General features: G+C 59.6%; 1 protein-coding gene and 1 long non-coding RNA gene across 2 annotated transcripts in view; both read left to right on the forward strand.

The window, feature by feature from the left end:
* Positions 1 to 19,355, forward strand: part of LOC118176403 — a 152,905-nt gene extending 133,550 nt beyond the window's left edge. The window contains exon 3 of the long non-coding RNA XR_004755392.1: positions 18,739 to 19,355. This is a non-coding gene — a long non-coding RNA (uncharacterized LOC118176403). The remainder of the gene's footprint in view (positions 1 to 18,738) is intronic.
* A 5,117-nt stretch (positions 19,356 to 24,472) lies between these two features.
* The window catches only part of LHX1 (LIM homeobox 1), a 4,270-nt gene continuing 3,715 nt past the window's right edge, over positions 24,473 to 25,027 (forward strand). The window contains exon 1 of the mRNA XM_035343441.1: positions 24,473 to 24,765. Coding sequence (XP_035199332.1) covers positions 24,473 to 24,765 — 293 coding nt within the window. The remainder of the gene's footprint in view (positions 24,766 to 25,027) is intronic.

Consider the following 25,027-nt stretch of genomic DNA (forward strand, 5'->3'; position numbering starts at 1 on the left):
GTGCCCCCGCCTCGCAGCCCCTGCCCCGCTCTCGGGGACCCCTCGGGGGCGGGTGGCCGTGCCCGCAGCCCCACAGCTCCCCACACTGCAGCAGCAGGGTCTCGTGGGTGGGAGGCAGCACGGAACTTGTGGGTTTCCATCACGTGTGATGTCTGCGGGTCTGCTCTTCAAGGTGCTCGCAGCAGGCCAGCGGATGCTTGCAGCAGGATCCCCTCCTTGCGGGGCTGCCGCTGGGGTCACCGAGAGATTTGGGCTCCTGCGTGCGTGCGGCCACGGGGGACCCGGTGCTGCAACGCGCAGCATCCCTGCACCTCGCCGGCCGCTGTCGTCCCCCTGCGTCCACCCCAGCCGGCCTCCGAGGGGATGAGGCGTGTGCTAGAGGCTCCGCATCCTCGTGTCCTGTATTTGGGGCAAGCGCAGCTTTGTCGGAGCGAGGTGCAGAGCGGGAATAAGTCCATGAGGCTCCTCCCTGCTGGTGGGTTCTGACACAGCCCGCGCGTTTCGTGAGACGGGGCCGGAGAGTTCATGAAGTCGCTGTTACAGCAGTGGGAGAGCGGGGCAAGTGCGCGCTGCGATGGGGTGGCATGGGACACGTGGAAGTGACATCTTCACAGGGAGGTGCCTTTCGTCCCCTTCTCCGGAATGCCAGGTGCAGATAAGCAAGGTGGAAGTCGGTGTGGGGGCCGAGCAGGGCAGAGCCCGGAACGCTGGGGTCTGTCCGGGGACGTCACCTGCGCTCGCCCCCTGCCCACACCAAGCACTGGGTGCTTCAAAGCCCCCCGAGAGGCTGCGGCGGCTCCAAACCGGCTCTCAGCCACCTGATTAAAGCTCCCCGGCCAAGGCGATGCGGGCACTAATTTGGGGTTGGTTCCCAAACTGAGGATTGCGTGGTTATTTTGTTTAAAAGGCGTCGATGAATAGAGGCGGGGAGGAAGGAGGTGATTATATCTGCCTGCTCGGAATCGGGGAGAAAAGACCAGAGAGCCCCGGACCACAGAGACATCAAAGGCAGAACAAAACCCCTCTTTCTCTGAGCGCTGAAAACCTTCTGCTCCTGAAAGGGGCTCTAAGTGGTGGCTCTTGGTAGTTCTTTCACGCCAACAGCTTTTCTGCTCCTGAAAGGGCAGCGCCGAGGAGGGGACAAGCCCTGGCCGAGGGCCGCGGGCCCAGCGGGGAGGTGGGCTCCGAAATCAGGGCGCATGCGGGGGGAGGACAGCATGGGCAGTTCGCAGGCGGTCCCACGGATTCATTTTTGAATTAACCAGGGTGAAACTGAGCACAGACACACAGCCCTCAGAACAGGCAAGTGCTTGACCCCCCGGGGCTGCCAGAGGAGTTAGGAGGAGAGCAGGGGGGTACAGCAGGCACGGCCCCCTCGCCTTGCCCTGCGCGCAGCCCACGTGGTGGGGACACAGCGCCCGCTCCTCCCGGCACCAGGCCCCTCGGCAGCAGCAGGAGGAGAGCAGAAAGGCGCCGGGAGTGAAAGGCCATAAAGGGAGCGGGAGAGAGCCATCACTTGCCGGTCCCCTGAATGACAGCCTCTTGAGTGAGGCACCATATGCCGGCTCATGCCTCCCTATCAGGAGTTTTTTCAGCGGGCGCTGGCTGCACAAATTGGCACAATTCAGCTCTCGAGCTCCTCAGCTGGTCTCCACACCCCACTTGACACGGGGATGACCTCCCCTTTGTGGGTGCGGGGCGGGGGGGCCCCGACGTGGCGGCGGATGAATCGGAGGCTGTTCCCCGCCGCATTCAGGCAGCCCGCGGAGGCGGAGGGGGGAGAGGGAGCAAAGGTGCCCAATTAAATGCACATTTGGAGCCGGCGCCGAGCAAACAGCTGACTGGGGGCTGGCGTCCCCGGGCCCGCGAGCTGGCAGGGCGAAGCTGGTCTGGGCCAAGGGACGGCGCGGAGCCTAGCGAGAAAACTGCCATCCCGATCTCTGTGGTCAAAAACCTCCTGAGATAGTGACGGTGAAAGAGGACGGTTTGCTTGTTTGCTTGCTCGCTTCAGAGCAAGACACATGGAAGGGCTCGCACCCCTCTCGGTGCCATCCCTCCCCGCCGGGACCAGCCCCTGGTCCCCCCGGGCTGCGGGCGGCCGCGGCGGCGCTGCCGGGAAGGAGTTTGTGTTCCAGCTGCTCCTGCCATCTGGGGAAATCACACGGCGGGGACCGCATCAGCTGGTCGAATTAAAAAATGCGGAACTTGTTTCAGCTGAGTTGGCTAATAGATTCGGCTGAAGGTGGATCAGCGGCTGTTTTCTCTTTGGGAAGGAAACGTTTTTTAATCTGTTATACAGTGGGAAGTGCCCCGTGGGGTCTGATAAGGCTTGTCGTTTAATTATCCTGTAGGCTCCTGCGATGGCGGTTAAAAACTCTCTCCTTTTGGCCCTTCGCAGTGCTGTCCTTGCCTGGCTTCCGTGGCAGGGCAGTAATTCCTGGGCGGTGGAAATGCAGGCGACGAGGAGGAGCTGGGGCGGGTGGCAGGGGCTGGGCTGTGCCTCGGCTTCCCCGGCTGTGCCATGGGCGAGCAGGCTGCTCGGGGCAGGTGCTTTGGACGCCTGGAGCAGGTCTACATCACAGGTCCGGTGCCTTTGATATCTCCATCCTATTTTCTTTGCCTCCTCTCAGAAATAATGTGTAAGAACCGGCAGGGAACATTGCCCTGCACCGGGCTCTCCACATAAGGCACAGAAATCCCAGGGAGGATAAACTTGGATCTCTGGATAGAAAGACACCCCAAAATCTGACCGTCCCGGAGCCCTGTTTGTATCAGGAGGTTGCAAGTACCCCTGAAAGCTAGCTTTTGTGAAAACAAGTACTCGGCACCAAGAGAAATCCTTTTTTACTAACTAATCGGGGGGAAAGGGGTTAACCTGGCTGTTTAAATGTTCCCTGAAGCAGCGCAGAAGTTCGCCACCGTGGTTGATTCCCGTGTTCCCGGAGAGGCTTGATCTCAAGCAGGTACCTTGCTCAGCAGCTGGGGCTCTCCTTCACCCTGCACACAGGCACAGAACCTCAGCCGGCGTCACCAGAGCTGCCGGAGCCCCAGGACCGCGGGTGTCCGAGCGGCCTCATCCCTGTGGGGCTGGGGAGAATGAAAAGGACGACATGGGCGGGCTTTAGAGGTCAGCTCGTGGCCCTGGGGCCTGGTCCTGAGCACCTCAGAGCCCCTGTGACTGCCACGGGCTCAGGATCAGGCCTTTGCTTTCCTCAGGTGACGCCTGCGGAGGTTTGCGGGGAGCCTGCAGGCCACAAGCCACGCGGGCACTGCTCGGTGCCCACCAGCCCCCGGCCCCGCAGCTCCGCAGGCAGAGCAGCGCTCGGTGCTGCCGGCAGACAAAGGCTGTTGCTGGATACGTGGCATCTGTTAGCAGACTACTGCTGTCATCAGCCGCAGCCAGGCATCTGCTGCTCAAACCAAACACGTAACAGATGCCAGTTTGGAAGGAGCGGGGGCAGGGAAACCCCCGAGCTCCAACATTTCACCCTCCTGCGGGCGTCCCTTCGCGGGGGACCTCGCACCTCGGCCACTGCGGTGCCCCGAGCGGGTCTGGCCCCGTGGCCAGCGGCCAGCAGCCCTGCCTTGCCCTGCCCAGCCCATCCCGCTCCTTCCCAGGACGCGTGCGGGCCCCATCCAGCAGCACCGGGCTGCCCGCCAGCAGAGCCCCCGCTGAACCTTTCGGGCGTGATACAAATCCGTACGGCGCTGCTGGCGCGCGGGGAGAGGGGCCGGGGCTTTCGGTCTGCCCAGCCTTCGTTTTCGGGTTTTCCAAGCGTATTCTGGGATGGGCGAGGAGAGCTTGTCCTGTGGCTCTGTTCCCTGAGCGCCGTACAAATGGGACGACGAGGACCTCGTGCTGATGGATAATGAGACAATATCAATGTGCCGTGTTGTTAGGACCGTACCAAATAGGCTTTTAATTTTCTAGGGAGGTGCGGGGCGTCTCTGCAGTGCCGGCATCAATCACCGTCGCAAGGTCCGGGTCCCGGCTCTCCCGGGGCCTTTCATTGTAAAGGATTCCCTCTCCCTCTCGCTGGGGGCTGTTCTGCTCCGCGGCAGTGCCTCTCGCAGACTAATTGCTGATTTGTTCTCCTTATGATGATAGAGCTCGTGTCACCACAAAACAGAACATGAGGATAAAGTCTTTAAAGTGGCTGTGCAGCTGGGAAACTAATTTACAGTCCCTTCTGGTTAAAAATAAATAAATAAATAAAGGAGGTGGTGGTGGGGTGGATATTATTTGTGTATGAGGACGGGTCTGGCCGTAAGCTGCTCGGTTCGCCTGGCTGTGTGCTTGGACCTCTCCCAAATCCTTACAACTGCAGCTGGGTTTCCTCTGGTTCCTCGGGGAGCTGGAGGTGCTCCGGGCATTTCTGCTTGTGCCGGAGGGCAGAGGTTCTGCTTGCAAGGACGCGGAGGACACGAAGGCAGCTGGCTGTCGTGGGACACAAACGGGAACGGCCTCCGAGTTGCGTGGGGGCCAGCAGAAAATCCGGCCCCGATGACTTTGGAGCCGAGATCCCTTTCCTGAAATAACTGGGCACAAAGAGGCGGGCGCGCTGAAATGCTGGGGGGAACTGTGGCAGCCGGGCTGGGCAGGGGGGTGGCACAGGGGGGTGACACAGGAGTCCCCGGTGTCCCCTGCCTGGCACGGGGACAGGGACACGGGGTGAAGCTCGCTGCAGCCTGAGGGCAGCAGGGAAAAGGAGGAAAAGGGAAAAAGTGCTCGCTGAGAAGCTACTTGGGGGAAAAAAGTATCGTTAAAAAAAGAGACGGGCGAAGCCATGGCTGCGGCCCCTTCCCCAGATGCAATCCCACTCCTGTAATTTCTGGGGGAATTGGTTCATCTTGGGTGCAGATATATTTGTGTCAAGGTGCAGCTGCACAGATAGCCTGACTCTATGCATAGTAAGAGGCTTTCAGAGAAAGAGGTTATGCCCAGAGCAAGGCCTTATCAGAGCAAGCTGCCTGCCATTTATCTGGTTCCCTATCAAATATGAAAACAGGCCTCAATCTGCTGCTTCTATTTTCCTTGTGAAGGCTATGGGTGGAATAATAATTCGGTCCGCTTTTTTTGTTTCCAGCACTAACCTTCTGCCCAGCTCCGCTCGCCCAACTTCCCCGCCTGGCTCGGCGCGGCTCCGACACCTTCACGCGGGCACGTCTGCGGGGGCAGGACACCGCACGGGAACGCGGCTGGGCCCCAGGCCCCGCAGGAGGGAGCTGCAGCCCGGAGGGCCGGCTGTGCTTCAGGATGCGTGGTGCTTCGCTGCAGCCCCGTTCCTCGGTGCTCCCGTCCCGCACGCCTTTGCCGTGGGCTCCCGCTGCCCGGCACGTCCCGTGCTGCGGAATGCCAGCGGTGCCAGGGGCTCGGCGTGGTGCTGGGGGACGGGGGGCACGGGGGGGCAGCCGGCGGGGAGAAAATCCTCCCTGCGAACATCCAGCCCCTGCCCTCCCCGCCGCAGCAGCGAGGGCTGCAAAGCCACCGCTTACATTTCTAATTCCATATCTGTGTCTAACTGCTGATGCTAAACTCCGATCCCCCAGCTTCTGAGGGCAATGCGATCCACATGTTAATATTTTAAGCCAGCCACTAATATTTTTATGTGGGAAATCGAGATTTTCTACGGTTGCTGGATGAGCAGGGCATTTCTCCACGCCGGAGTTATGAAAACTGTAGCTTGGGAAAACATTATTTTACATATTTTGTATTTCTCCGGGCTCGCCCCATGCTCTCGGGAGGTCACCACCAGCCCTGTCCCGTGGCCCTGTGCCACCCCTGGGCTGCTCCAGGGACCCTGGCCTGGCAGAGCTGCTCCCTGCTCGTGCAGCACCTCTCCCCCGAGCATCCCGAGGCATTTCACTAGGGCATCGGGCCCCACGGTGCTGCTTGTGTGTTCAGAGCCAGAATGCTTCGTTTTCCTAAACGCCTGAGAGCAAAAACCCGCGTGCAGGGCTCGGGCCCCCTTCACCGGCCGGGTACGCGGCGGGGCAGCAGCCTGGCCACCACCTGAGCTCTCCGCCGGAGGGGCAGACAGCCCATCTGGTGCAGCGGCTCTCCCCGGGGGCTGCCCATAAATCACCTCCGCGGGCAGCTGTCGTGGTCCGGGCGCTGCTTTCTGGCCGGAGCGTGGGGCAGCGCTGCCGCCAGGGTCACAGACAGCCGTAAATCGGAACCGAAACGTGGGGAGAGCCGAGCGGGTCAGGAGGCAGCGCGGGGACGCAAGGTGCGGGCATGCAGCGAGGTGCACACGCTTGTACACGCACGCTCGCCTCCCCCTGTCCGCTCGCTAAACCTCGCTGGCAAGCGGATGGATGCTGGCAGAGCTGAAATGAGCTGCAGAGGCGTGTCCGTGTGCCCAGCCCATCGCCGTGGCCGCTGGCACGCCGCGTTACCAAACCGGGGAGCCAGGCGTGCAGCGCCTGCCCCGCGCCCCTCACGCTGCGGGCAGCGGTCGGTCCGTCAGCCTCTAACTTGGTTTTTCCCTCCCTGTTCCTTTGGAGCCGTCAGGGGTCAGGGCCCAGGGGAGATTTAACGTTGGAAGGATATTTGGGTTTGGTTGCACATCCAAAGCGTGGCAGCACAGAAAGCTGGCACACCTGGTGGACATGGGGCTGGGCGTAGGGGGAACTCCAAGGGGTTTTTCCCAAATTACTCTTAGAGATTTTTTTTTCTCCATCTCAGAAGTTGAGCCTGAAATGCAACAAAAGCTGTGGCTGCTCCGTAAGCCATTACTCGGGGTGCTGGAAGAGGGGAGAGACTGAGTCCTCTCCCTTCGTGCAGTTTCATCTCCTTATCACCCTCCTCCCTTCGCTTTGCCCTTGGGCATGAGGCAGCGTAACAGTATTTTAGAATAAAAGCTTGGGGAAACATTCTCTAGAACAGTGGCCTCTGTCTGCTGCTAAAAAGGGAAGGCGTTCTGGGGGTTTCAGCGGATTAGAGATGAAGGTGGGTAAATACTGGGGCAGATGCACCCCGGGATCTCTGCAGTAGCTGACCGTGCCTCTCGCGTGCACGGGCTCTAACGAGCGCTCCGAGATTTTGACCCGCCGGTATGGATTACTGTGAGAGAACCTGCCAGGCCCACATCATTGTTTAAGACAAGGCCGTGATGCAAATTGGCAGACAAAGAAGTGAGCAGTCAATACAGATTAGAATTAAGTCTCTCCTCTTGTCCACAGCCACGGGCCCAGCATTGATCGCGCTGCGAGCGCCACAGACCTGGGCTTTGCCAAAAGTGGCGGGGAGGAAGCAGGAGCCGGGCAGGCGCCGTCCCCTTCGTTCCTGTCCTCATCCCTGGCCTCAGCATCCACAGGACCCCCCCCGGGGGGCTGCCGTTCGTGCCGTGTTGCGTAGAGGCACCCCCAGGACAGCGGGAAGGGGAGCAGAGAGGGGCGAGAGCCGTGGCTGCGACGGAGCGCACCCGGTGCTGGGCGGTGCTCGGTTAGCAGGCGGCCCCAGGGAGAAACGAGTTCCCTGAAACTGCTTGGGAGTAATGAGAGCGTTGGTAAAAATCTAAGTTTGCTCCTTGGGATTTGTCTCGGGGAAGGAGAGGCTGGTTTTGGTGGGTCACTTGCTTCTGACGAGCAGCTTGGCTGGGATTCCAGCAGCAGTTCCCCACCTCACCGCGGTGCCAGCCGGACGCGCTGAAAGCAAAGCAGTGCCACTAGTGCCACCCTAAACAAACTCAGTCGGTGCTCTGTGTCCCGAGATCCCAGCTGGGGAGCTAGACAGGGGGGTCATTTAAAAGGGAAAAATCTCAGCAAAGGTCACATTTGTTTTGTGGGGAGGCAAGCTGATTGGGGTAATGATTTCTTGTTTGGTTTCTGTGGCGGATCCGCGGTGTCTTGTAACGCCGCGATAGCAGATGTCCTCGTGCTGCAGAACTGCACCACAAATGCAAATTCCTCTATCAGTCGGGACCCAGAGCTGCAAACCCTGGCCCTCAGTGACCTCCCAGCCCTCCTGCTCGCTCCCTTGACCTCTGCTGCATTTTCCTCTCCAAACAATTTATCTGATAGAGGCTGCAAGAAATAATCTTTTTTTTCCATTTGTGTTCTCATGCAAATGAAGTCCCGCTAACTTTTATTTTCTTTATTTCCCAATTGTCATGCAAAGCTCATCACCCTGCGCCGTATCTCCTCTGACTTCCTCCTTCTCCCCGAGGGAATCCTCCCTGCTGTGGCCAAGGTGAGGCCGGTGGCTGCTGGCACAGCCCTCTGCAGGGGGACAGAGCCAGCTCTGGCTTGGTCTGGCAGTGGCAGAAAGCTCCAGAGCCGGGCTCCGTGAAACATCTGGGCCTAAAACAGTGCGGACGAGGGGCTTGGGAGCCCAAATGGGCTGCCAAAGAGCCTCGGCTCCTGCTCGGAGGTTTGCAAGTGCAAGGGGCTGAGCATCTTTACAACACGCACGTCTCACTGAAAGGTCTGGGGATAGAAACGGAGAGCAACGCATCGCCGTTCCTCTCCTGGAACAAAACACGCGGCGTCTTTTCACTGTTCTCCGCCAGACACCGCTCGGGGCCGTGCTGTGGGGTCTGGCCGGGCTCCTTGCTGCAGACATTCCCGGCTCTGCCGCGGGCCGTTTCCCACTCACACCCTCTGCAAGCGACCTACCTGGGCACGGCCAGGAGCAGCTGCAGGTGACAAAAGATGGCAGCGAGCAGTGTTGTGCACGGAGAGCGAAACCCGCGGCTGGGGCAGGAGAGCCACGGCAGCGCCGCCGCCTTTGTTCGCTGCCTCCCCTCTCCCAGGCGAGCCCTTGCATTTTGATGTCGGTGCCTTTCTTTGCATTGACCAGAGTTTATCACATATCTCTGGTTGGGATCCTGCCTAGCTTAGCATAAGACAAAAATGGGGAAAAAAAAAAAATCGGCTGAATAATAGGACGGATTTGTAGCAGCTGAGGATTTGCATTCAAATGTTCGCCAGCCTCCTCTGAGCTCGAGTTTTATCATGTCTTTACAGCCAACAGCTTGTTTATGAATAAAAAATGTGGCATGAAACCAGAGGAGTGAGTTGTCTTTGTTTTGTCAAGTGTGCGGAGACAAAATGCTGGCTTCTCACAAGTCTTCACTTCACACAAGTCTTCTGGGACGGGGGCAGCTGGCCGGGGCCGCTACCTGCGCGTTGCCATGGCCGGGGCACCTCGCGCCCTGCATATGCATGAGCCCCGCCGGACCTGCGAGCGATGCAGCGCGGCCCCGCTTTGACAGGCAGCCACTTTATTAACTCATTAAGCTCATCTTGTTCCTTTAAATGCAGTATAATTGCAAATAAAGCTGTCACACTTTGTTTGCAGTTATATAATTTAGCTAAGTGCCGCGGCGACCCGGGCTGCGAGGACGGAGCCGCCGCGGTGCCCGCTCGAGGCCCTGGGCACGTCCCTGCCAGTTCGGTGGCGAAATGGCGCGTGGGGCTGGAGTAACCACGCCGGCTCGGCTGCGCCGGTGCAACAAGCAGCCCTCGTCCCTTCACCATTGCTGTTGGAAAGGGAGAAAACACGAGGACACGCGGCCGTGCCGTGCATCGGTCGTGCCACGTGCCTGCCTGCGCTGCTTCGGTTGCGATCAGGAAGGCACCCGCACCGTGCTCAGGTAAAGCAGGGGTGCTTTTGCCTCTCCTTGTATTGCCTGGAGAACCACCGGGGCTGTGGGGCCCCAGCCCTGCCTTAGCGCAGCACGAGCCGGACCCCGGCACGCAGCAGGGGGAGAAGCAAAAAGCTGGCAGCCTCCAGGGACGGGGGAAAGGGAGGCCCGGCGTGTCAGGCACGGCTCCTGGAGTGGCGCTTTAAAAGTCCTCGCAAGGAAAACAATGGGCTGCATTAATTTTCCTGCTTTTGCAGAAACTCCTCTAAGGCCGTGTCCTAGATTTAGCACAGGGTCTGATAAGGCGGAGGGAGATAAGTCCCAGATTGTACTGCTGTGCCCAACAGACTGGTTACATCGTGCTTGATGACACTTCAGCCCCGTTGTCATGACCCCATATAATCCGGCATCCTGGACCATCTGACACACATTTACACTTAACATTTTGTTAGAGACTCTATAAATGAGATCTCTTTGACCTTCAATCCTTGGCTAATTGCTAGTTTCATGTACAAGACTAGCCTAATTTTATGTGATAATTACCTGGAAGTGGCAATACATATGGCATTGCATGTTTGAAATGTCAGAACTGGAAAAATATCAAGTGGCTGGAGTCGTAGGCAAATGGAGGGAGCGGAAGGGTCAGAACAATATACTTTACTGCTCAAATGATGAAGAGAGACCGTACATCACCATAAACCCCGGTAAACAGTATACATCTGTCATAAATCCTGTGCATAATGCTTGCTGAAGGGGGCCGTATCCATGTGGAGCTGGATGCTAAGGCGGTCGTAAAACAAAAAGAGATCCTGAATTCGGAGCGGTTCAGCCGTTCCTTCAGCTTTCTGTTCCCAGGCGATCCCCACTCACCGCTTCCCAGCGCTCCTGCCCTTCCCCAGCACGTCGGCGCCAACCCAACGTCCCCGGCAGTGCAATGGGCGGCCGGGGAGCGAAACCTCCCCGGGCTCTGCCCTTGCGGTGTTGTACCCGGCCGGTGGCACGCGGGGAGGGGACGGCAGGGGGACGGGGACGGGGGAGCACCGCAGGCGGCCCCGGCAGGCCGGGTGTCCCGCGTCCTCCCGCTGCGAGCTGCCTTCAGCGCGAGCCTGACTGCGCGGCTTGTTTGCGTACCGGGGTGTAACCACCAAACAGCGTCGCATCCTGTATTTGGATTTAATTAATTGGTTAATAAGATTATAATTAATGAAAATAAATTAAAATCACCCCGGTAATTAATTCACTGTAAACATTATTGACAACGCTTCCTAAATACAGTAAACTCAGATTTGCAGCCCTGGTTAAGAACACCGAATTGTGGGCCCGGCGTAATTAGAGGTGGGACAGAGCAATTGGATTATCGAGCGCATCTTCGCAAAGGGGCCGGCTCCGTGTCCGTGTGTATTTGCATGTTGTTGGGTTTTTCAGCTTCTCAGCTTCCCAGTGCTGCATTAAACGTGTCAGCGATGCTCCCTGCAATGGATGTTTGTGATGAACTCATGAGAACTATTTCTTCAGGTTCTCAGAAGCCCCCTGTGATTGCAGCTGTCTGGAATTCCGCAGCCCGTTTTGGGGCACCCAGACGTGGTTTTCCCAGCGGCTCGGGGCTGGCGCTGCTCCGTGGCCCTGCCCGGGATGGATTTTGAGCACTGGGAGGAGGAAGGGCTCAGACTTCCTTCTCCCTTGCTTTCAACCAGTGAAAATACTTGCTGGAAAGGGGCCTCAAACACTGTTTTAATTACAGTCCTCAAATCATAGGCTTGGTTTGCAGTTAGAAGCAGAGCTAATTGTGGACAGTCAGCATTTGCAGGAGCTCAGAGGGACGCACGTGGACGCGCGGCCGCAGCCCTGCTCGCCCCAGCCCTGTCCCTCGTGCCCTGCACCCCTCCACCAGAGCCTGTTTTGTAGCCAAACGGCCCAATTCTAGGCATTCGCAGCGCATCCTTCCCTGCCATGCCTCAGCCCCAGCCTCTGTTTTCTCAGCTAATCCTTTTAGAAACATGCAAATGGAGAAGCAGCCCCGCTGTCAGCCCGAATCAGGTCTCCTCCCAGGTGTTCGTTAAGATTAAGCGCTTTTTTTCCCTGTCCTTCTCCACAAACCGATCAGCGGTTGTCTGAACAGATAATGGAACGGTAAGCAGCAGAGTAAACAGGTTGTTAATAATTTCAGTGCAAAACCTTCAGGGAAACGAGAGGGATTTGAACCTTGGGCTCCTGTGATGGGCTCGTCCATGTCCAGGTGCCCCTGGGTTGCTCGTCTCTGCTGACTGTGACAGCAAACAGACGGACGCCGTCCTACCGCTAACTTGGACCCTGGCTCGGGTGCTGCCACCTCAACCCATCAGTGGTCTCTGGATGGCGAAGGTAGGGCCGGAAAGGACCAACCCTTTAGGAAAACACCCTTATCAGGTGCTGTCTTACTTCTGTTTGCTCATAATTAGCACACAGCAGCCTCTGCAGCCGGGGCCCTGCACTCACCCCAGGCACCGGCACTTCCCGAAGCCCGGCCGTGCCGGCACCGGTACCCCGGGGAGCTCTGCGTGGTGCAGGGCACATTTGTCCACACCAGGCTGCTGCTGCTGGCGTTGCTGCTGCTTCACCCCCTGCTGCAGCCCGCAGCCTCCCTGCCGCCCAGCACCAGTCCCCGGCGGCGTGGCAGGAGGGAGAGCGAGGCCCGAGGCTGCCCCACGCGCCCGGCGAGGCTGCGAGCGTGCGGCCCAGATGCCGCCTGCTGCTTGCTCGCCTCCTCTGCCCGACTTGGAGCGTGCATCATATTTTGTGCTGACTTCATGCAACGTGGAGAGTTGTACTTTCCAAGTAGCTGGCAACCCTTAATCAATGTTAATTGGCTCTAATTAGCATATGTTAATTAATGATATTTACTACAAATTAAAGGTATGAGTGCTCCCAGAGGGTTTCCTGTTCATCCAATTAGTGCCAATTAGTTGCAATTAACACGTGTAAATGAGATGCCATTGAACCCAAAACAAACAGCACATAGTCTGCCGTACTCGCTCGCAGTTGAACTTGCGCTCGTTGTGCCAAGGGGAGGGGGAGAAGGGCTGCAGAAGGCTCCTAAAGAACCGCGAGGTCTCTAACGTCTATTTAAGCTGGCTCATTATGTCTTATTTTGTCTCTCACTCTGGGCGAGCAAGTCGAAGGAACGTTGATCTGAATAAAAGCCCTCGACAAAATAAATGGGATGTGTTTTCCCATCTTGCTGGACTGTGAAAAGGACTCTGTGATGTTTTAAGAAAACTGCCAGGCTGGCGTTTGCACCTGGTCCTCCCCTTGCGTTCGGCTGGGGATGGGGGGATGCAGCCCCGAAATCGAGCTCCTTCAGTGCCTACGGGGAGCGCAGAGGGACCCCAGCCCGCGCCAGGTGGGTCACATCCTGCTTCTGGCCCCAAGGACATCAGCCGGGCTGCCCCCATCTCACCTGGCACAGGAGCAGCCCAGGACACCAAGCACCTGATCTAATTCCCAGCGCCCCCTTGGTTTTATTTTCTCCCAGCCGATCGTTAGCACCACCAACACAAAGCCTGCGTTGGGTACTTCTCTGCTCCTGCCTTGGCCCCGAGGGAATCACGGCCACAGAAGTTTCTGGCCCCTGGCTCAGATTGCGCACGCGGTCTAGCAGGCAGCAGAACAAATTGTCATAATTGTGTTTAATTAAAAAGCGTAAATGGATTATCTTCAGGTAAGGATGATTTATTTAACCAATCAGTCTGATAGTCTGGAGATAGAAATCATCTGGGGGACGGGGGGAGTTCCTTTCCCCACCAGCCCCAAGGTGTGCCGGGATCATAGCAAACCCCCAGCCCGGCAGAGGGATCCCGCACGGCCCCGCGCCCTGAGGGCAGGCGCTGGACGTCCTCCTGCCCCATCTCTCTTGGACTGACGTTATCCTTTTCCTTCTCCTTCCTGTTCTCAGATAAAAACTGCTGCCTGCTCCCGTTTTTGCACGGTTTGTGGCCCTCCAGACCTCTTGCCCCAGGAGTTCAGCAGGGCTGAGAGGTGCCTGGGGGCTCGGAGCCAGCAGCGCCGCTGCAGCTGCCCCTGCGGCACGGGGAGCACGGCTCGGACGCTGAGCCCAGGGCCAGGCATACAGCACATGGCCACCAAACGAGCTTAATTAATTGGCCATCTGCTTGAAAAGCCAAGGACTGGGTGGCACTGGAGTGTGACTGCCGTGCTGCGAGCCTCCAAAACGCCTCCTGAAGTTGGGTGCTCCGGTGTCCAGCTCGGACATCCCGGCTTGCATCGTTTTTGTCTAAGAGCTCGTTGGCTCTGCACGAGGGAGCTGCTTTGTGGCAGAGCCTCCGGCTGTGCGGCTGCTCACGGCCAAGGGCTGGCAAGGGGAAAAGCTGAAGGGAAGGTGTTGGTGTGTTGTTTGCATGCTACTGGCCCCAAAAAGCATCCGTGCGTCTCTGCACAGCTACCCACAGGCCTGGCTCCTTGTTGTGCTTACGTGTTTGGGGAATTATTTGAAGCCATTACAACGAGAGCTGGGGAATAAGGCACCTGTGGTGTTTTCTGTTATTCCAGAGAAAATTCTTCTTGTGTTTAATAGGTGATGTTTAATAAAAATGAAAATGAGCTTATCCTGAGCAGGCATGCACGCCAAAAGCTGGCATTTAAATTAGAAATTATGATTTAATAACTTGTCAAGAAACTCACCAATGTAGCAGCGTGATAATTATTGAAAGGAGGCTTCATAAATAGCAGAACACTGCGGTCTGTTACGAGAACCGTGCTCGCGGACCCCGCTGATCCCTGCGCAGCGCTGGGCTGCGGACCCCGGCGTGTCCGGGATGTCTCCCCCTGCACCGCGTGGGCTGGAGGCGGCGTCCGAGGGCCTCCAGGGAGCGAGGGGCTGCCGGCTGCGGGCAGGGAGGGCTCCGGGGCTTGGACATCCACGTGCTTCGTCCCCTGGCTTTGTGCAGCCCGGCGAGGTGGCAGCGGGCGGCTGGGTGCGCGCGGTGCTTTTCGTAGTGGCGCTGCTTCAGCTCAGGGGGATGGCAACAAATTGTAGCAGAGCTGAGGGAACGCTCCCCAAATACAGAGGGGCTGGCGCAGGGGGAGAAGCTCGGCCGAAGCACGTGCTGGGGGCGGCAGAGCAGCAGGGGCTTGTCGGGGGGTGGGATGTGACAGACGGGGCCGCGGGGAGGTTGGCGCCGGCCCCAGGACGTGGCTGGGCCCAGCTCTGCCGCTGGGGTGGGCAGAGGTGGGCTCACGCTGGAGCCCCCCCAGAACAGCACCAGGCTGGGCCCAACCTTCCCTGTGGGAAACCTGGCATCAAATCCCGCTTCCAGCCTTGTAGGGCCGGCTCTGCTGCCCCGCGCCCTTGCGTCCCCTCCTAGGGCCCTGGCCTAGGAAGTGGTAGGAGAGATTCCTTGCTAGGAAAAACGGTCTTTGGTGGGGCCTTGTTATTTGAATCATGTCCCATCTCTTAATTTAAACGAGATGTTGGCATAAGGACTGTTTAATACGTATTTTAAATTACAATCTTGACTTTCTGTTGGTTGATTGCGGCATATGACTCTCAGTTGGAAGGCCATTATTTCTGCTATGATTTACAAAGCAGTTAAGGCGAAATCAATGTAATAAATATTGCGGCATTGCAATAGATAACCCCGTGTATTTAGATGAGACGGGCTGCTTGGCACAACATTTGGTTAGCGGGATGGCGTGAAAAACCCGGACAAAAGCAACTGGCAGGCTCAGGTTTCTGGCTCACCCCCGGGAGCGTGTCGCGGCCGCCTGCCACCGCCAGGCAGGGGCTGCACCACGCTGCATTGCCTGCGTCCCTGCTCCACCAGGATTCCCCCCAAATCAGCCCTAACTCAATTAAACGCTGCCGCTTCCAACCGGGAGGCGTGCTGGGGTCCCATCGGATGCGATGGGAACTCCAGCCTGTGCCCCCGGTTCTCACGACTGCGAGAGCCCCGTGTTTGTAGCAGAGCCCTGCCGTAAAGGCCGGCAGCGGACGTGGCACCCGTCCGGATGAGCTGCACGGGGGGAAGCCGAGGAAAACCACGGGAGGGAGCCGAGGTTCAGGGGCAGCCCCCGCGCTGCCCGGTGCCGCTCAGCACAAAAAAGCAAGAACATAAAGAGCATAAGGACAAAAAAGGCCTTATACAGGCTGAGAGACCTTCCTTCACTGAGAAGGCGTTACAGACGGGGTTGGCTTGGTCAGCTCGGAGAATTCAAACATTTTTCTATTTATTTGGAAAGGATCGGGGGGGGGGCCCGCAAGGGCATTGGTTCCTGCTCCGTGTTGAGATGCGCTTTTGTGCCTCCCCCCTCCGTCCCACCGCCGTTCCTCCTCCCGTGCGGTTGGGCATCCTGGGGGAAACTCTCAGGGATGAGCTGAGGGAGGGAAGAAAAATAACAAACTATGAAAGTGATGGGGAAAAATTGCTCTCCTGTTCCCTCTAAAACAAGAAAATGTCAAGGAAAAACTTTCATACAGATTTTTCCAGTATTTTTCAGTGAAAAATATGTTTCCTCGGAGAAATTTCGGGTCATTCTATGCCTAAGTAGTGCGCCTGCTTATTATTCTGCGTGGTGCGCCTGGATTTTATTTTATTTTTTTTAAGCGAAAACAACTTGGGAGAGAGAGAAAATCTCTCTGACACTAAAATCCAGTAGGTGTGCTTGAAGTAATTGGACTGGCCCAGGGAAGAAAAAAAAAAAAAAAAAAGCCTGGTTGATAATTTTGAGTCACCCGGTGGGCACCGTGCTGCACCGGGGGGCCTGGGCCACGCGTCCCGGGGGCACCGCAACTGGGCAGCGTCCCCAGGCTGAGTGCCGCTGGGGGAGGCATCGTCCCCTCCTGCAGCAGGACGGCAGCTCACGGGAACGTGGGGCTGCCCGACAAGGAGTTGAGGCACCTGGATGAATCCAAAATCTTTCTTATGCAAAGGAAAAAAGGTTTTTGATTCTATTTTTGCTTATTTTTGGTCTTTTTTTCAGTGAGGTACCGCAGCTTTGTTCCCCCAAAGAGCCCCCTCCTGGGGCTGGGCGCACCGGAGGGGACCCGTTCCAGGTCCCTCCCCCCCTTCCATTTCGGCTGCTCCAGCCCCAAAGTCGGGCAGTTTGGTGCTCGGGGCAGGCTGCCACATCTGTCACCTCCCGTCCCCATCAAACGGGGGCACGGAGCAAGGTTAAGCTCGGGTCATCCGTACTGGTCACACATTGCTGCCAGCCTCCCTGGGGAGCCCGCAGCCGGGCAGGGCAGGGGCCGGGGACAGGCTGGTGGGACACAGAGCAGGCTGGGCCCCGTGCTCGTGCCAGCCACTGGGGTGTCCTCCGCCCGCGTCAGGCTTGCAGCGTGCTGATGAGCCTCGTGTTAATTGCGGTGCCGAGAGGCTCGCGACTTGAAACGCAGGCTGCTGTCACTTCTGCTGCTGCAGAACCAATGCTTCGTGCGACGGGGAGGCGAAATGGACGTGGCGTTGCATCGGGTCTCGTCTGCCAACATCGTGCAGCCCGCGGCCGGGTGCGGGTGAGCTCCACGCGGCTCCACTACCCGTGGCCTTGGCTCCTCCAGCCCAGAGCTCCGGGCTCGGGCAGCGGGGCGCAGCTTTCCCTGAAATCCCACAGATTTGGGACCCGGGCCACAGCCTCGGCTGGGCAGGAGGGATTCTCCATGGTCTCGCTGCAGGGCCGGGAGCAGGTGCGCGAACACCTCGAGCCTGGAGGCTTTGGGCTGCTGCTCACCTGCAGCCACCGGGGCTGGTGGAGGTGCCTCCCCCGGGTTTGCCGACTAAAGCCAGGCGGATGTTAGCTGGGATTTGGCGTGCCTCTCGAAGTGGGCTCAACCCTTTGTTTTCAATAAATCTGCATAAAATCGCGCTTCTGCACGATGCGGCTCTGTGTAAATCCCGCTCCTGATTGACTCAAGCCAAATCAGAAGTAATCCTCGTTTTAACGGGGTTTCGTGTCTGGACACCTCTCTTCGTGCCTGACTCAATCAAGTCTCAGCGGCTGCGGTGCCCCCCCAGCTCTGCCCCCTGCCAGTTCGGGGCGATTGGAGCTGTACCAGGACGGGGAGGAGGAGCAGGGGGCAGGACGGAGGGGGGGGGAGGCTCCCAGGACAAGTCACAGTGCTTGAAAAATGGGGAACGCTGAGCTGGAGGGGGGCTCGCTCAGCCTCCGCAGGTGCCCAGGTCCCTCGCGTTAACACGGAGCAGCCCCTGACAATCCCACTCTGCCTTTTCCAAAAGAGTAACTATCAGCCCAGTAAACAAACCTGGAAATGTACAGAATTCAGCGGAATGTCTCACCTACAGAGGCTTTATGATAAATGTAACAAGGCAACAGCTATGCAAAAAAAAATGAAAATGTAGAAAACTGACATTTGGAATTGAGCTGGGATGCGCGCTGCGAACGGCACCGTCTTATCGACAAGGGGGGGGACCCGCAGCCCTTTCTTAAACCCCGACGATTCGGGCTAATTTATATGCAGTTATTCACGTGTGCAGTAAATTCCAATTATGTTTACAGATGTCTGCTTAACATTTATGGAAAAGGAACCTCAGCATGTCTGAAATATCCTTATAAGGGGCTTGGACTGGGCTATTTTTTTTTACCAACACCAATTTAATTATATTTTGCAGATTTGAAAAAAAAAAATCCAGCTGAGCTCTCTGATAGAAGGTTTAACATCTAATGCATATACTTAGGTTGCGTGACCATTCCGTAGATGTTTTAACTATGTTTTTTGTTTTCACATGGAACTCGAGAGTTGAGGTGATTTTTCAGCCACAAATAAACCGCAACAACTAAAGGCAGCGAGGGACGCGCAGGTTTTCAGATGCCTTCCTATCGGAGGTTAGTTTTAGTCCTGATACTGGGATTTCTACAGTTAAATGTAATCTTGGTTCTGTGTGCGTGCCGCGCTGCCGGACCTGGGGTCGAGTCGCGCCCCTCGCACGGAGGCATCTTGGGCGATGCCCACCGCCACCATCGCTCGTCCCAGGGCGGGCAGGGGTCTCCTCCTGCCCCCTCGCTGGCTCCCGTCCGTTTCTTCTCCTCCTGCTTGCCCATTGAGCTGCGGCGTGGTGGGGCTGGTGGCCGTAGGGCATCTTGTGGAGCACGTTCTCTGCTTTTTTGATTTTGGTGGTGTTTTTTTTTGTTTCAACAGAACTGGCAACAGCGAACAGACACAGCATTTGGTGTCGGTTCAGCTTGGCCCGGCCGTGTGCAATAGCCCCGGGACTCCACATAATCCATGCGGAGCTCAGCACGAGGGCGAATGCCCAAGCTCCTTCGCAGGCCCGAGGCCATCCTGTGGGGTGCCTCTGGCTGCCCACGGGCTGGGACAAGGGCGCTGGATTTTGATGGTGAGGGTGCAGGTGGAACAAGTGCTGACCCCGGTAATCACCTGCCTGGCGCTGCGAGCGTCAGTGAGGAGTTTCGGTGGGGGAGGACCAGGAGGCCCGCCCTGCTGGGGAACTTGCTCGATCCGCGAACGTATGCGGAATAAATGTGCCAGATTTTTTAAATGGGTTTTGTTTATTAGCACACCCTTAAGGAAATAAATCATACATCATTAGGAGTGATGTCTTCTCACCAGCCAGCGTCATTATTATTAGCACACTTATCTAACAGCCATGCGAGTTTCGTTCTGCCCTTTATTCAGGAATCTTAAAGACTTTACAAATACGAACTAATTAGAGCAACGAAGATTTTATTTCAACAGCTAGAAAAGCACATTGGTGGGAAGTGCTGCAGGCTCAGAATTTCTGGGCCTGGACATCGCTGCACATTCAGACGTGGTGGTTGGGGTCGGGTGCCTCAGCCTCTGCTCCCTGCAGCTGTGGGTGCAGAGATGCCGTGACGGCACGCGGGGACCTGGCCGATGGCAGCGCTCCGTCCCGGCACCGCACGAGTGACAAACCCAGCGGTGAGTTGTGCGAGGTCGTCCGTCGGGGGAGCAGCGGGGTCGGGCTGGTCGTGTTCACACAGCCCCGCGTGCTCCTGCGAGCAGCTGGCGTGCGAGGCTCAGCTCGCGGCGGTAACACCCGCTGCCAGGAGCTGCACAAACATCTCAGGTGCCGAACAGGAAAACGGCCAGTTTGGGCCGGGGCATAACAAAGCGGGTGCGAGCAGCCTTTCACACTACATTTTTGTCACTTTGGAATTGAAATGCCACCGTGGGACGGTGCCTGCGGGACAGGCGGTGCGAGACGGCCTCACCAGGCTCAGCCCTGCAGCAGCCCCGCAAGGCATCGGGGCTGGGGCTGGGTGTTGTTTGCCCTCAAGGTAGGGAAGGGAGCGGAAAGCAGCGCAGCCGGTGGGTGCAGCGCATCCAAGCGGGAGCTGGGAGACGCGGGGTGTGCCCATCCCGCTGTGGGGTGACCCCACGGAGCTGCTCCCAGCCCGTGCCCTGCTCCCCATGCCCTTACCTCTCACCAGCCCGGCTGTGCCGTGTGTGACAATGACACAAGGAATTAATTTTAGAACAATTTGAGGTTTTCAAAGGGAGTTTATGACCATAGAAACTGGTCCTTGGCAAGGCTGGGGAGTGGCTGTGCCCCGTGCAAGGGGCTCATCCTGCGCGGGGCAGTGGCACGCAGGACAGCAGAGCATCCTCGGGCAGGGCCCTCACGGGAACTGAGCTGTTCCTCGGCTTCTACTGGAAAAAATAGCTGAAATTAGTGAAATTTCACACGCTAGGACAAATGGGTCTGTTGTTTTGCATCTTGAGGACTGTATATTGATGAGTTTCAGAGTAATGGGACTGTGGCTGTGCATGCCACAGCCTTGCTAGTGTTAAGCCGCATATGCGCACAGCCGAACTTGGCACATCACTTCTGGCTGTGCAGTGAGCCAATATCACAGTTTTAAAGTGTGCATTTTTTTTTATAAAATCATACGTTTGGCCACATCTTACCTCAAGGCTCCAGTTTCATGCCAATACAAAGTTGACCCTGTAGGAATCAGATGCCCAGTTAGGAGTTTGGCTGTCATGAGCGGTGCGGGACTGAGCGGTGTTAACGAGCTCTGTCTGGAGCATGCCGGTGACCTCTCTGATCGCCCCCCCGCAGCCCCTGCCCCTGTCCCGGCTCCACCTGTGACGCCTGTGGCCGGGCAGCCGGGGGCTGCCTGCGGTGGGGCGGGAGGGGGCTCCCTGGGCAGAGCATCCCCATCCCGTAAGCCTTGAAATGAAGCCTCTCCAAACGCGGTGTGACATAGGATGTTGTATAGGAACGCGGCATCAAATTACGGAACCTATATATAGAAGATTCATCAGAGGCCGGGACTAAGCAGGCAGATACAAATACGGCCCGGGGCCGGGCTCCTTTCCACCAGCAGCCGGGGGAGCCGGGCTGCGGGGCTCGGGACAGGGACGGGGACAGGGCTGGGGCTGCTCCTGCACCCGCCGCAGGTAGGCAGGGGGCAGCGGCGCCCCGCTGGCGGTGCAGAGGCGGCGTCCCCGCGTTTTACCGGGACAGCCGATTTGCTCCGACCCATTCATTGCTTGGCAGCCCGAGGCCACCTTCTGCTGGTGCCCCCCACAACGCGCTGTGCACCCCCCATCTCCGGTACCGCGGCTGCGGGGACCCGACGCCGGCCCCGGCCCTGAGCGGCGGCAGGAGCGGGGCCGGGGGGAGCCCCGGGAGCCGGGGGGAGCCCCGGGGCCGGCCGAGCGCGGTGCCCCCGGCGGGACCCGGCCCGCTCCCGGGGACGGTCGGAGATGGAGAGCATGGAGCGACACGGCCCCGCCGAGCCTGGAGAGGCGAGACGATTCCGGTTTACCGAAACGATTAATTCGCTAAAGAATTGCGCCTTGCTTTGCTGATTTTCTTTTTTCCTTTTTTTTTAATTTTTTGTTTGTTTGTTTTTTTTGTTTACCTCGCGGCCGTCCCGCAGCCGGGGCTCAGGGAGCGGGTGGCGCGCTGCTGGCAGCCGTCGCTTGCCGTAAGGTGAATTTCAGCCAGAAGTCAACCGATAAAATAGGTGGTGAGAGCGGCGGCGGTGGGAGTGCCTGCGTGAGTAATGGCCTCGAGCTTCCGAGCCCTGAACTTAACGCGCCGAGGAAATCCCCGGGGTCACAAAGTGGGAGAAGCGCTGCAGCCCGGGGCGAAGGATTTTACCGCCGCGGAAGGTCGCCCACAACGCACCCTTCGCAGCCGGGGCGGCCCCCGGACCCCCGACCCCCGGACCCCCGCTCCCCAGCCCCGAGGGGCAGCGCCGGGGGCGCGCACGGAGCTGCGGGCGCGCCCCGAGGGGGGCCCCGGCGCCGGGAGCCGCTGCTCCGCCGGGAGAACGGCCCCGAGCCACCGCTCCCCGCTCCGGCCCTTCCTGCCCTTCTTCCCTCCTTCCCTTCCTTCCCGTCCTTCTCTTCCTTCCCTCCTTCCCTTCCCACCGCCTTCTCCCCGCCGGGCTGACCACGCGGCTGAATTTATGAAGAGCGATGTTTTAGCAGAAATCCCCCCGAGTCTCCCATCAGCCCTAAATCCCCAGCCTGCTCTCCCTGGGAGACCTCATGACACAGAGCATGCCAAAACAGCTTCGTTTTGCCTATGCATTAGCAATCTATTTTACCTTTTTGACATCTCTCACACATAAAACCGTAAGAGAGAAATAAAATATCTGTCTCTGGGCGAAAATAAAGCTTTGCCTCCCTCCTGATCTATAGGATATAAAATAAAGCCATGGCTTTGATAGTGGCTTTTCCTTATACCGGAGTTGCTTTTGCACACACGGAGACAATGAAGATGGATGAGCTGGGATCGGGGCGTCCTCCTGGGGTTTGTTTCACCCTCTTTTTTTATAGTCTCCCCCTCCCCGTCCCCGCCACCTCTTTACTTTTCTTTCTTTTCTCTGTTATTCGCCTTTTATCTGCCCTTTCTCTGGCCGGCAGCCCGCACAAGCCCGCTCAGCTGCCGCCCGCCCGCTCCCCGGCAGCCGGTCCCGCCGGGACCCCCGGCCCCACGGCACCGCCGGGGCTCGGGACCCATTCCCCGGGGCTCGGGACCCATTCCCCGGGGCTCGGGACCCATTCCCGGGGCTCGGTCCCCATCCGACCCCGGGCGCTCCGCGGCAGCTATCGCTGAGACGCGCACTCGGGTCCGGAATGATTTATTAACCGTATTTGCCATAAGCAGCGCGGGAGCCTCGGGCGGCACCGACAGCAGGCAGCGGCGTGCCGAGGGGTCGGAGCCCGACGGGAAGGGGCCGGAGCGGGGCGGCCGGACCGTGTTTGCCCTCGGCAGCGATCCGGCACGGCGGGGTAGGGGAGAGGTCTCCGGCAGGAGCACCCCTGGGGAGGAGCAGCCTTCGATAGGAGCACCCCTCGGCTCAAACACCTCTGCCGAGCTCCCTCCAGCAGACCAGCGCCGGGCTGCTGGCACGGGGCCGTTACACGGCGGAAGGAAGCCGCCCTGCGATGCCTCCGTGTCCGCGTAGCGCCGCAGCCGCTGCTCATGGCACCGGGCAGAGCCGCCGGCTCCGGCCCCGCTGCTGCGGGGGGCGGCCGGGGACGCGCCGGGGGTGCCCGCAGCCCCCGCGGGGACCGGGAGGCCGCAGCCTGGCGTCGCCGGGCTCTCGCTCCCCGTGCCCGGCTCGGGCGTTTTAAAACGAAGGAAAAAATAAAAATAAAACAAAACCAAAAAAGAAAAAAAAAAATAGGAGGGGAGGGGAGGAGGCCGGGTGCCGCCGGGTAGTTCGCCGGTGTCCCCCCCGCCTCCCCCCCCGAGCCGCCTCCGCCGCTCCCCGTGCCGGCCCCGGGAAGTTTCTCCGCGGCTCTGCTCGGGGGAAAATCGCGGCGGGACCCGGGGGGAGGCCGGGACAGACCGCAGGGCGACCCCCGAACAGCCCCGTGATCCCCGAACAGCAACCCCCGGGCCGTCCCGTCACCGGGCGATGGGGACGGGAACGGCGGTGAGAAAATGCAAGTCCCAGCTGGCTGAACGGGACTTTTTCCTGTGTTAGATTTAATATATATATATATAATATATATTTTTTTATTTTCGCCCTTTTTCTTCCTGGTCGAATGGGGCCAGGGGGGCCGCTCCGTTCCGAAACGCCCCGGGGCGAATTCCCGAATATAACGGGGCGATAACGAGGGGAAGGAAGCGAAGCGGCCGCCCCGGGGCGAGGGGTCCCCGCCGGCGGGTGCGTGCCCCCCGGGGAGGTTTGGAGCCCGCAGCCCGCTGGAAGCAGCGCCGGCGGTTTCGCTGCTCCTCGGACCGGGGGGGGTCGCAGCGCCCCGGGGGGGAGAGGAAGGGCTCGGGCACCCAGCGGGGCCTGCGGGGAGCCCGGGCCGGGGTCAGCGGCGTGTGCCCGGAGCTGGAGGGGCCGGGGCCGCCCGGCTGCTTGCGGGGCCGCCGGGGGTTGGGGGGGGGGGGGGGGGGCCAAAAAAAAAAAAAAAAAAAAGGCGCTGTGAAAGCAGCCCCGGTGCTTGATGGACAGGAGCTGCTCATCTCCTCTGCCGCATTCAGCCCCGCCGCCACCGCATGTCCCCGGGGGCCCGCACTCAGAGGGGGGAGGTCCCGGGCAGCAGTGGGCAGCTGGCGCCGGGCAGGGCCGGTGGGGACTCCCCCGAGCACGGAGCGCCCAAAGGCGGCCCGGGGCTCCTCGGGTTCCGCTGGGCGGCGGGGGCAAGGCCGGGCAAGGCCGGGCAGGGCCGGGGCGTCCCGACGGGACTCTGAGGGCCGGGGGACACCGGGGGGCCGCGGGGCTGCCCCGGTAACGGAGCGGCCGGGCCCGGGGTCCGCACGTTCCCCATTCCTCCCGATCCAGGCCGGGACTGTGGGCAGGGCACGGGGCTGTAGCTCCGCTCCAGGTAGCGGGCGGCGATTCCCTGGCTTCGGTTTCCGCCCGGTTCTCCCCGTCTCTTCCTCCCCGGTCCCGTCGGCGTCTCCCCGAGGATGGGGAAGACGCCGGTGAAGGCGCAGCCGGGGGGCTGCGGGCTGCGGGCCGTGCTTGCGGCGCTCCGGAGCGCCCGGGCCGCTGGACCCCGCCGCCCCCCAGCAGCCGCCGGCCAGCAGCGGCCGGACCGGGCCGGGGGCCTCGGGGGGGTTGCGGTGACAGCCCCGGGGGCGGCGGCAACGCGCGGCGGCAGCGATCGCGTCCCTCCCAGCCGCTGCCCCGGGAGCGGCGGCAGTGGGCGAGGGGCTCCGGGCGGAGGAACAGAGCGAGTACCGCCCGCGGCGGGCGGCCGGTACCGGCCCCCCCCCCGAGCCCCTGGGGCACGTCGGGGCGCCGCGGCCCGGCCTCTCCATCTCCATCACCATCATCCCCATCATCCTCCTCCTCCCGGGACGGGCGGCTCCCGGTGATGCCCCGCACCCTCCACGCCCGGCTCTGCGCACCGGGCGGGCTCCAGCCGCACCGACGGAGCGGAGCGGAGACGGGGCGCCGGTACCGAGCGAGCCGCCCCGTCCCCGCCCTCCCGCGCCCCGCCACACCCCACCTACCCCATG

This window comes from Oxyura jamaicensis, chromosome 19, assembly GCF_011077185.1.
Source record: "Oxyura jamaicensis isolate SHBP4307 breed ruddy duck chromosome 19, BPBGC_Ojam_1.0, whole genome shotgun sequence".
Taxonomy (NCBI): Eukaryota; Metazoa; Chordata; class Aves; order Anseriformes; family Anatidae; genus Oxyura; species Oxyura jamaicensis.